This window comes from Hemiscyllium ocellatum (assembly GCF_020745735.1).
Source record: "Hemiscyllium ocellatum isolate sHemOce1 chromosome 27 unlocalized genomic scaffold, sHemOce1.pat.X.cur. SUPER_27_unloc_1, whole genome shotgun sequence".
In the NCBI taxonomy this organism is placed as follows: Eukaryota; Metazoa; Chordata; class Chondrichthyes; order Orectolobiformes; family Hemiscylliidae; genus Hemiscyllium; species Hemiscyllium ocellatum.
The window spans coordinates 5,096,356-5,108,296 of record NW_026867476.1 but is presented as its reverse complement, the minus strand read 5'-3'; the positions used below and the strand labels follow the sequence as shown (position 1 = coordinate 5,108,296).

Here is an 11,941-nt window from a genome sequence, read left to right as displayed (position 1 = left end):
GTCAAAAAGGAAGCCACGACCCGGAATGTCGCTCTCCAATTAGTCCGCACCGACCGCAGGCTTTGGGATTGGTGGAGAGGTTCGCAGGCCCTTCACTGTCCCCGCCCCTGTCTCGAGGGGTACAGGAGTGACGTCCCACGTTCAGGAGTTCCCCCTCATTCATTCAACAGGAGACTGCATTGACTGTAATGGGCTCGGAGGGTACAGTGGTCATGTCTCATGCTGAGGAGGAAGATGTTTCCTCTCATTCAACAGAAGAGGACCTATTTACTACAGAGGTTTTTTTGTGTGGTTGCAGCTGTAGTCTCCCATAGAGCCCTGAGACTCAGGTTCAAATCCCACTGCTCCAGTTTGTGTAATAATATCCACAGTTTTTTTTTCAGTCATAAGGCACACAATTATACTCCAACACGTTTATTTGAAATCGCATGCACTTGCAGCGTAGCCTCTTCATCAGGTGAAGACATGGAAAACAAAACGTGCATGAAAGAGAATTCAGATAAATAATCAGCCATGGATGGTGAAAGACAGAGCATCTCAACAGTCAATTACATATTCCCATTCCTATTTCTGATCTTCTTAATACATGACAAGTTGTGTATTTTCCAGACATTAATTTTATTTCCACGATTTAAAAATGAATATTTAAGGACAGTCAGTTTATTCTTTCTCATTTGGGTACATTGTGACCCACAACTATTTAGATACCACTGTTAATATCATAGCCCCTTTCTTGAGATATCAGAGGAACAACTCATAAACAAAATTTGACACGGAGTCACTCGAGTAGACACTGCAACAGAGAAAGCGCCCTACAGATATTGGGAATCTAAAGGTTATTGAAGTGAAATGTAAAGAAGAGCAGGTGAACACCCCCAATAAGGGAACTCACCTGACTGACCTAATTATAATCACTACAGTACCCAGTACTACTCTTCACCGAACACTGTGATTACTTTCTTTTTCAGTTTAATAATCCAACTCTCTTTTGAATGCCATAATTGAATCTGACTCCAACACACTCTCTCGCAGACCATTCCAAAGGTCAAAGATTTTCAATCATTAACGAAATATGTTCTGGATCTCTCCCAAAACACAATTCTTGCTTCAAATCATTTGCAGTAAGTTCTTCACATGGACAAATTTGCAGCTTAGTGCATTTGTTCAAATTTTATATCATATTAGGGTGGCAGGGTGCTTGGTATTGCTACCTCACAGCACTAGGCACCCAGGTTTAATTCCAGCCTCAGGTTGAGTGTCTGTGTGGAGTTTGCATGTTCTCCCTGTCTGTATGGGTTTCCTTCCACAGTCCAAAGATGTGCAGGTTAGGTGGATGAGTCATGGTAAATGCAGGAGAATGGGATGATCCTGGGTGGGATGCTCTTTGGTGTCAGTGCAGACTCAATGGGACAAATGGCCTCTTTCTGCACTGTAGGGATTTTATGTATCTCTGTCTGATTTCTTGCACATGCTCCTATATGAAAGGGACATTTTACTGTCATGTTAAGTACTGCAGTCTCTATATTTTCATACATACCTCTAAATTAGGATTGAATGAAATCCCCCCCATTTCACTGTATTTTAGCTAGCATTCCCCCCACCCCTTCCATTCCATATTCCATTACCTGTGTTATGATCCAGGCTAAATCTAGTTACCATGTCTCTAAAATATGAGATGAAAATGCTTTTTTCCTGATCCCATACGTTGAGTCCATTACTACAGCTTGTTAAGGTCTCTTGCCAAAGAGAACTCTTAATTCTGCATACTTCGGTACGATTAGATTAGGATATCTGGTCAGCATGGATGAGTTGGATTAAATGGTTTGTTTCCGTCCTGTGCATCTCTATGACTATGACTATCGAATAAGGGCCAGGAGCAGGCAGGACTAGTTTAGTTGGGGATCATGGACTGGTTGGACTGAACAGTCTGTTTCCAGGCTGTATGACTACACAGCCTCGAATAAATGGGGATCAATTCCCAAAAGAGATATTAATGGTCTCAAGCACCACCTTAGGCATGTGTGTGGACCCCTTCCAGATAACCGAGAGCAGTGGAGCACTGTGAAATTCAGTACGTCAGTCAGTCAGCAAGTTCTCTCCGGGAGACTTGTCTTGAGAAAGGAAGCAGTTTCCTGTCCTATCAACTGGGCTGTGGATCAGTTTGGAGCAGGTCCTATATCTCTGACAACATAGGTGGGCAGAGTCCAGAGTGTGGTGCTGGAACAGCACAGCAGGTCTGGCAGCATCCAAGAAGCAGGAGAATTGACGTTTAGGGCATAAACCCTTCATCAGCAATGAGGCTTGTGGGCCCGGAGGGCTGAGAGATAAATGGAAGTGGGGTAGGGTTTTGGGGGGGGGGGGGCTGGGGGAGAAGGTAGCTGAGAATGTGATAGGCAGATGAAGGTGATTGGTCAGAGAGGAGGATGGGGCAGATAGATAGGAAAGGTGATGGACAGGTCAGGAGGGCGGTGCCGAGTGGAGGTTTGGGACTCAGATAAGTGTGTGTGTGTGTGTGTGTGTGTGTGTGTGTGTGTGGGTGGGGGGGGGGGGGGGGGTGGGGGGGGGGGAATGCATGAGGAAACTGTTGATCCCATGTGGTTGCAGGGTCCCAAAGCTGAAAATGAGGTGTCCTTCCTCCAGATATCAGGTGGTAAGGGTTTGGCGATGGAGGCGGCCCAGGACCTGCATGACCTTGACGGAATGGGAGGGGGGAGTTGAAGTGTTCAGCCACAGGGCGGTGGGGTTGGTGGGTGTGGGTGTCCCTGAGAGGTTATCTGAAATGATCCACTAGTTGGCGTCCTGTCTCCCCGATGTAGAGAAGACCACATTGGATGCAATGGATACAGTAGATGACACTGGTGGTGGTACAGGTAAATTTCTGTCAGATGTGAAAGGATCCTTTGGGGCCTTGGACGGAGGTGAGAGAAGTGGTTTTGGGCGCAGGTTTTACACTTCCTGCGGTGGCGGGGAAGGTGCTAGGAGTGAGGTGTGGGCTGGTGAGGGGGTGTGGACCTGACGAGGGAGTCGCACAGGGAATGGCCTCTCTGGAATGCTGGTCAGGGTGAAGGGTGTTGATAAAGATGACGAACTGTTCAAACTCGTGAGAGCATGAAGTGGCACCGATATGGTCATCGATGTACAGAAGGAACAGGTAGGGGGTGGTGCCAGTGTAGCTGAGGAAAATGGACTGTTCCATGTACCCGACAAAGAGGCGGGAATAGCTGGGTCCCATGCGGGTGCTCATGGCTACCCCTTTAGTTTGGTACATTGGTTTGGATGCCATCTGAGGTTTGTGCAGATCAATTTAGTGGGAATGTGCAGTCCCGGGCTCAGTGAGCAGCACTGCAAGCAAAGCTCACAGAATCCTACAGGGAAACAGGCCCTTCAACCCAACAAGTCCACACCGACCCTCTGAAGAGGAACCCACCCAGACCCATTCCCCTACCCCATTAATCTACATTACCCCCTAAACAATACACTGCACCAACACATCCCTGAACACTCTGGGACAATTTAGCTTGGCTAATTCACTTGTATATCTTTGGATTGTGGGAGCATCCAGAAGAAACCCTTGCAGACACTGGGGGAGAATGTGCAAACTCCACAAAGACAGTCAGCCCGGGGTGGAATTGAACCCTGGTCCCTGGCGATGTGAGGCAGTGGCACTAATCACTGAGCTACTGTGCTGCCCGTGAGCCAACCTGGGGTTGGGGGGAGATGGGAGGGGTGTGTGGGTGCAGAAAATAAAGAGAGCTCGCTGACGGTCCCACTTGCACCCACTGTCAGAAAGGGCAGGAGTTTCAGTCCTGGGGGGTGACTCACAGCAGCGTCGCCGACGGAATCTGCTGGTGTCTCCTCTGGTGTCTCTGTAAGTTACTGGACGATGTGAACCTCTGCCCGCACTTGGGGCAGGCAAATGGCCTCTCCCTTGTGTGGACCCGCTGGTGCCTCAGCAGGTTGGAGGCCTGGGTAAAGCCCTTCCCACACTCAGGGCAGCTGAATGGCCTCTCTCCAGTGTGGACGCGCTGGTGGTCCAGCAGGTCAGAGGAGCGTTTAAAGTCCTTCCCACACTCAGGGCAGGGGAACGGCCTCTCCCCGGTGTGGATCCGCTGGTGCATCAGCAGGGCAGAGGAATTACCGAAGGCCTTCCCACACTCGGGGCAATTGAAGGGCCGCTCCCCCGTGTGGACCCGCCGGTGGGTCAGCAGGTGGGCGGAGCGGTTAAAGCGCTTCCCACAGTCAGGGCAGGAGAACGGCCTCTCCCCAGTGTGGATCCGCTGGTGCCTCAGCAGGGTGGGGGAATTGCTGAAGGCCTTCCCACACTCAGGACAGGAGAACGGCCTCTCCCCAGTGTGGACCCGCCGGTGGGTCAGCAAGTTGGAGGATTTGCTGAAGGCCTTCCCGCACTCAGGGCAGGGGAAGGATCTCACCCTAGTGTGGACCCGCTGGTGGGCCATGAGGGTAGAGGCCTGGGGAAAGCTCTCATCACATGCGAGGCAGGAAAATGGACTCTCCACCATGTGGATCCGCAGGTGGGCCATCAGGTTGGAGGAGCGGGTAAAACCCTTCCTGCACTCTGGGCAGGAGAATGGCCTCTCCCTGGTGTGGATCCACTGGTGGGCCAGTAGGTTGGAGTTGCTGGTAAAGCCCTTCCCGCACTCTGGGCAGGGGAATGGTCTCTCCCCGGTGTGACTGCGCCGATGAGTCTCCAGGGCAGACGGGAAACTGAAGCATTTCCCGCAGTCACCACACTTCCATGGTTTCTCCATGGGGCAGGATTCCTCGGGTTTCTCCATGGCTGAAGCTTCAGCCGCACACAAACGTGTGTACAGCCCCTCCCCGGTGTGAATTCCTCTTTCCAGGCCGTATAACTGTTTCAGGATCCACACTCAGTGCACTGCAACAGTAGGGTCTCTCATCCAGTCCCGCTGATGCTGAAAACTTATTCAAACAGGAACCAAAAAGCATTGCTCCTTCTCACAGAATCATAGTCAAAAATCGTTGCAGTCCCGATGGATTGAGTGACTGTCAGAAATTGATGTGAAAATGAGGACTGCAGACGCTGGAGATCAGAGTCGAAAAGTGCTGGAAAAACACAGCAGGTCAGGCAGCATCCGAGGAGCAGAAGAGTCGAGCATAAGTTGTTGATTTTGAAACTTCTGTCTCAGATAGTCTGTAAAAAGAGATTACAAAAGTCATCACTGTCAATCCGGGGGGAGGTGGGGTCGGAATGAGACAACAAGGTATTGACACCGACACCAGAAAGAGACGTGGTAAACGTTAGTGGCAAGCCAGAGTCAGAGAGAGACACAGCACAGAAACAGATCCTTTGGTCCAACTCATCCACGTCAACCAGAAATCCAAAATTAATCTGACTCCATTTGCCAGCATTTGGCCAATAACCCTCTAAACCCCTCCTATTCATATACCCATCCAGACACCTTTTAAAATGTCATAATTGTACCAGCACCCACCACTTCCTCTGGCAGCTTTGGACACACATCACCTTCTGCATGAAAAACTTGCCCCTTAGGTCCGTTTCTAACAAGTGTTGGGGATAATCTGCTATCGGGGTACCTACATTGGGGCTAGGGAGGGGAGCACCATTATTAAAGCAGACACTGTCAGATACCAGCTAAAACACAGCCATGTAAAGTAAACCCAGCCACTGCAGGACTATCTGCCTGGGGCCACATTCCTGGGGGATTAGAACATGTCCGTCAGTTTCAGATCATCCTGTTACACTCTCATTGTTAATAAAGGAAACCGGTAACTATCGGATAGTGTAAATCGCACCGATACTACACTTGATTGATAAAGTACTTGCTAATGCCTCCGCTGACGTCAAACTCAATCGGGTCCTGTGTTAAATGATAATACCTGTATATTCAACTATGGAGAACTATTGTGAACACCCAGACAGCCAGGCGCATAGCAATGAGGAAACCCTTCCAAACAATAAACTTTTAATTTACAAGATCGGAAACTGCTGAACCCAGGATGTCTACCCATTGTTCAGCACAGCAGGAACTGGACAGGTGTCTCGGGGCAGCCAATAGAGACACTAATCCCTTCACAGACAGGTGAACCGACCAATGAGAGAACCGAGCGAGGGGAACCTGACCGGGAACTCGAGGAAGCGCGAAGTATAACTGCTCCAGGTCCGTAGAGGGAGACAGAACGCCTTCTCCAACGAATTGCATGCCTTTGAATTCGTTGTATAGTTTGCCAGTCTTGATTCTGTAATAAACGGTGTTTTTGCTCCAAACTATAGCCGGTCTGATCTCTCCTTCCAAAAGAACACGTGGAGACGAGACCCTACGGGTCCGTCCCAACACAAGTTGCTCTCATCTAATTGGCAATCCCAGTATATGTTTGAAAAGTTAAAATCCCTGACAATAACCATCCTATTACTCTTACAGGTAACTGAAATCTCCTTACAAATTTGTTTCTCAATTTCCCACTGACCGTGAAGGGTGTCTACAACACAATCCCAATAAGGTGATTATCCCTTCCTTATTTCTCAGTTCCAACCAAATAACCTTCCTGGATGTATTCCAAGGAATATCCTCCTTAAGTCCAGCAGGGGACACAGCTTTAAATTAAGGGGTGGTAGGTATAGGACAGATGTTAGGGGTAAATTCTTTACTCAGCGAGTCGTGAGTTCATGGAATGCCCTGCCAGTAGCAGTGTGGACTCTCCCTCTTTATGGTCATTTAAGCGGGCATTGGATAAGCATATGGAGGTTATTGGGCTAGTGTAGGTTAGGTAGGCTTTGGTCGGCGCAACATTGAGGGCCGAAGGGCCTGTACTGCGCTGTATTTTTCTATGTTCTAGGAATACTATCCCTTATCAAAAACACCACTCCCCCTCATCGCTTGCCTCCCTTTCTATCCTTCCTGTAGCATTTGTATCCTGGAACATTAAGCTGCCAGTCCTGCCCATCCCTGAGCCACGTTTCTGTGATTGCTATGATATCACATCCCATCTTCCTAATCATGCCCCAAGTTCATCTGCCTTCCCTGTTCAGCCTCTTGCAATGAAGTAAATGCAGTTTAATTTGTCAGTCCTACCTTGCTCTCTGCTTTGTCCCTTCCTGACCTGACTGTTTGACTCGCTCCCTTTCCCAACTGTACCAGTCTCAGATTGATCTCTTTCCTCACTATTTCCCTGGGTATCTCCCCACACACCCACCTTGCTAGTTTAAAATCCTCCTGAGCAGCTCTTGCAAATTTCCCTGCCAGTATATTAGTCCTCTTCCAATATTCAGGTGCAATCTATCCTTCTTGTACAGGTCACATCTACCCCAGAAGAGATTCCAATGATCCAAAAATGTGAACCCTTTTCCCATGCACCACCGCCTCAACCATACATTCATTTGCTCTATTCTCTCTAATCCAACCCTCACTAGCTCGTAGAACTGGCAGTAATCCAGATTTTCCTTGACTCAACGACCTCTTTTTTTAAATTCATGCCTGACTTTCTACACTTTCCCTTCAGAATTGCATCCTTTTCCCTGCCTATGTCATTGGTTCTGATGTGTACAATGACCTCCAACTGGTCCCTCTCCCTTTTGAAAACATTCTGCACCCTCTCTGAGGCATGCTTGATCCTGGCACCAGGGAGGCGACACACCACTCTGATTTTTTGCTGCTAACCACAGAAGCGTCAGTTTTTACCTCTGACTAGAGAGTCCCTTATCACAATCGATCACTTGGAACCCGACGTACCCCTCATTGCATGAGAGCATGTCTCGAGACCAGAAACTTGGCTGTTCGTGCTACGTTCTCTGAGAGACCATCACCCCCTACATTTTCCAAAACAGCACACTTGTTTGAAATGGGGACAGCCACAGAAGACTCCTGCACTACGTGCCTACCCCTCCTAACCCATCTCCCTGGCTGTAGCTGCAGCTTTTCTCCCTTCCTATAACTGCCAAACCATCATACCCCCAGGTCTTGTAGATTCCTCATTACCTCAAACTGTCGCTGCAACCTATCCATGCAATCCAATCAGATTTTCAACCAAACACACATACTGCATAGATAATTACCAGTAACATGGATATTCTCCCTAATCTCCCACATCTGACAGGAAGAGCATATCACTCTCCTAAAGGCCTCCTTCACAATCTATAGACCAAAAAATAGCACCGTCTTTTTGCTCTAAAAAAGTGCTCCAGACTAGCACAGTCCTTGTGGTTTATATTTTTTAAATTTAAATCAAGAGACAGATGTCAGTAAAATATATAATCAAAGAAGAATCCACTCCATTCGCGACTGTAGAATTACAGCAAGGTTACACATTAAAGACTATACACTTATCTGTTCCTGTTTTGTGTGCTTCCCCATACAGGTTCCTCCACAGTCAGCTGTAAATTTTTTTGTGCATTAACTTTTCCTAGATGCACTTCGATGTCCAGTAACTGTGCAGATTCACTGCTGTGTCAGGTAGCAGTGTAGGTTTCTTTTTCTCTCTCCCTCGTTTTTGGACTCCCCTACCCCGGGGAAAAGATCTTGGCTGTTTATCCTATCCATGCCTCTTATAAACTTCTATAACGTCATCTCTCAGCCTCCTACACTCGAGGGAAAACAGCCCCAGTCTTTTCAGCCTCTCCCTATAACTCAAACCCTCCAAATCTGGCAACAGCCTTGTAAATCATTTCCAAACTCTTAAAGTTTCACAACATCTTTCCTATCGTAGGAGACCAGAACTGAATGCAGTATTCCAAAAGTGGCCTAACTAATGTCCTGTACAGCCATAACATGACTCCCAACTCAATGCTCTGATCAATAAAGGCAAGCGCCACCAAACGCCTTCTTCACTACCGTGTCTACCTATGACTCCACTTTCACAGAACTAAAAATCTGCACTCCATGGTCTCTTGCTTCAGGAACACTCCCTAGGGCCTTACCATTAAGTGTGTAAATCCTGCCCCGATGTGCCTTTCCAAAATGTAACACCTCACATTTATCTAAATGAAATTCCATCTGCCACTCCTCGGCCCATCAGCCCATCCGTTCAATTCTAATTTAGATTGAACTTTCTTTCCTCTCTTATTTCCTAAACGCTGAAAATCTCCATTTCACACATTCTCCCTCCATTCTCAATTTGCTGAACCTAGTCCGTGCTGTATCCTGAAGGGTCTGGTTTATGCTGATTTACAGCCCACGCTTGGGGGATCTCATTGAAACATACAGAATACTGATTGGCCTGGACAGGGTGGATGTTGGGAAGATGTTTCCATTGGTAGGAGAGACTAGGCCCCAAGAGCACAGCCTTACAGTAAAGGGAAGACCTTTTGGAATACAGATAAAGGAGAAACCTTTGTAGACAGAGAGTGCGAAATCTATGGAATTCATTGCCACAGAGACTGTGTTGGGCAGGTCACTGAGTATATTCAAGACAGAGATAAATAGCTTCTTGTGTATCAAGGAGATTGAGGGTTGCAGGGAGAAAGCAAGAGAATGGGATTGAGAAACTTGTCAGCCATGATTGAATGGTGAAGCAGACGTGATTGGCTGAATGACCTAATTTTTGCTCCTAGGTCTTACGGTCGCTTGCTGTCCTGGAAATAGTGAGAGAGAACTGGGAGCAGGAGTAGGCCATTTGACCTTTCAAGCCTGCACTACATTGAACAGATCTGCACCAACATTGAACTGGATATGAATGTACCTACAGCTTGGTGGATAGGCTGGGATTTTTTTCACTGGAATATAGGAGGTTGAGAGGTGATCTTATCAAACTTTATAAAATCATGAGGGGTATAGATGAGGTGAATGATGGGTATCCTTTCCTTAGAGTGGGGGTTTCAAGTTTAGGGAGCAAATTTTGAAGGTGAGTGGAGAAAGATTTTAAAAAGACCAGAGGGACACCTTTGTTCTCCCAGAGAGAATGGTTTGTACGTGGAATGAATTTCCAGAGGAAGCAGGGATGCAGGTACAGTTACAACGTTTAAAAGACATTTGGATAAGGACATGAAGGGGAAGGTTTGGAAGTGATATGGACTAGGCCAGACCACTCAAAACATTCTTAAGCAGGCAGCACAGACCGTAACTTTGCTATTTGTTTCAGTAAGTGCACAGTGAAAATTACCCAAAGTTAGCTAGGTTGACTACCAGGATTTAAAACAGATAAGAATACAGAGTGAAACACAAAGAACAGAATATAGAATACCCACAGAACTCAGTCGATCTAGACTTAATTATGCTGTTCCAAATGCTGTTACACAGCAGTCCCAATAAACAAACTCCTTAAACATACAGTAAAACTGAAACAGAAGCTGACAGGTCAAAGTTAGAAGGACAGAAGGAGAGAGAGTTTAACAGCCTTTCTCCACACAGTCCACTGCTGAACTCACTCAAACAAGGCCTCAACTTTCACGACAGACCACTCATCTTTCATTATGCAGGTCACTTCGAAAACATAAAAGCTTGGGCCTAAATTCTTATCTGTTGACGTATAAACAAAAAAGCCGACCAATACCCTTTTCATCTCTGTACTAAACCAGCCGTTTTGGAGCCGGGGCTGTTTTGCCACCACTCTGAAAAAAACCAAGGACACGGTATCCTTGAGAAAAAGGACCAGCTTTGTGACAGAGGGATATGGGCCAAATACCAGCAGATGGGATTAGATTAGTATGCGAACATAGCATGGACTAATTGGACTGAAGGGTCCATTTCTGTGCTGTATGATTCTGTAACTATTCTGTAATGGTCTCAAAACCATTTTCTTGCCTTCCCCTATAACCATCTACTTCTTTGTTGCTCAAAAGTCAGATGACCGCAGCCTTGAATATATTCAAGGATTCCCCCGCCCGCAACCCCAATTGCAGGAAGTCATCCCCATCTTTGAACTTGATTCCTCTTGCTAATATACCACTTGCCTTGCTGGTTGCTTGCTACACCTGTCTGACAACTGGTAGTGACTGGTGTAGAGGGTCGCTGAGGTCCCTTTGTACATCCACACGTCATTCCTGGTGAAGGGCTCATGCTCCTTGGATGCTGCCTGACCTGCTGTGCTTTTCAAGCACCGCACTTGACTCTGACCTCCAGCATCTGCAGTCCTCACTTTCTCCACATACCAATATATTATCATTTAAACTATGCACCTCCTTTCTGTCTTTTTTTAAAGCAAAAGGCTTTACATTGTGTTACTGCATTTGCTCTGCGTTTGCCAATTGAGACGCAGACCCGGACCAACTTTTCCAGAGTCTGTCCCCTCCCTGGATTCACTCCCTTTCAGTTCGTGCAAGTCAGCCAGAACGAAAAAGAAATTAAAAAGTGGGTCAGAAAAGAGAATGCCGTACCCATAGAAGTTGGTCAGAGTTGCAGTCCGGGGTGAAGCTCAATCTTCATTCAAAGACAGAGAGAGGAGAACAGCAGCTTCAGAAACTCAGGGCCCAACTTCCGCATTCAGGCGGTTCTGATTGGCAGGAGGACCAGACTCCTTCCGGTCCTCCGGGTCTCACCATTGGTCCTTCATAAGAAAGTTATGCGCCCTCTCCGTGGACAGCGGCGAACATGCTCAGTGCTTTTGCTGACACCGCAGCACATGCGCAGTGCTAGCTGACACCGAGAAGCATGCGCAGTATGCTCTGTGGAGGTGCTGGTGTTACCGACAGATTTTAAGCATCCAAATGTCAATAGGAGAGAAAAAGCTGCAGCCACAATTTTATTTTTCCTTGTGGCTCGATATTTTATTCCTTTTGAATTTTGTCCGGCTTTGTATGTCTTTTCCCCAGGGTAGAGGAAGTCCAAAACTAGACGGCATAGGTTTAGGGTAAGAGGTGAAAGATTTAAAATGGACCTAAGGGGTAACTTTCATGTAGAGTGTGGTGTGTGTATGGAATGAGCTGCCCAAAGGAAGTGGTGGAGGCTGGTACAATACATCATCTATTGCATCCGCTGCACCCGATGTGGCCTCCTCTATATTGGTGAGA

The 11,941-nt window shown here is 47.3% G+C and overlaps 1 protein-coding gene across 1 annotated transcript; it reads right to left on the bottom strand.

The window, feature by feature from the left end:
• Positions 1-481: 481 nt before the first annotated feature.
• Positions 482-11,399, bottom strand: LOC132807008 (zinc finger protein 239-like). Its single transcript, XM_060821289.1, has 2 exons — positions 11,309-11,399; positions 482-5,173 (listed from the first exon to the last, which is right to left on the bottom strand). The coding sequence occupies exon 2, from the start codon at positions 4,794-4,796 to the stop codon at positions 3,819-3,821; it is 978 nt and encodes a 325-aa protein (XP_060677272.1). The 5' UTR covers positions 4,797-5,173; positions 11,309-11,399; the 3' UTR covers positions 482-3,818.
• Positions 11,400-11,941: the final 542 nt, after the last annotated feature.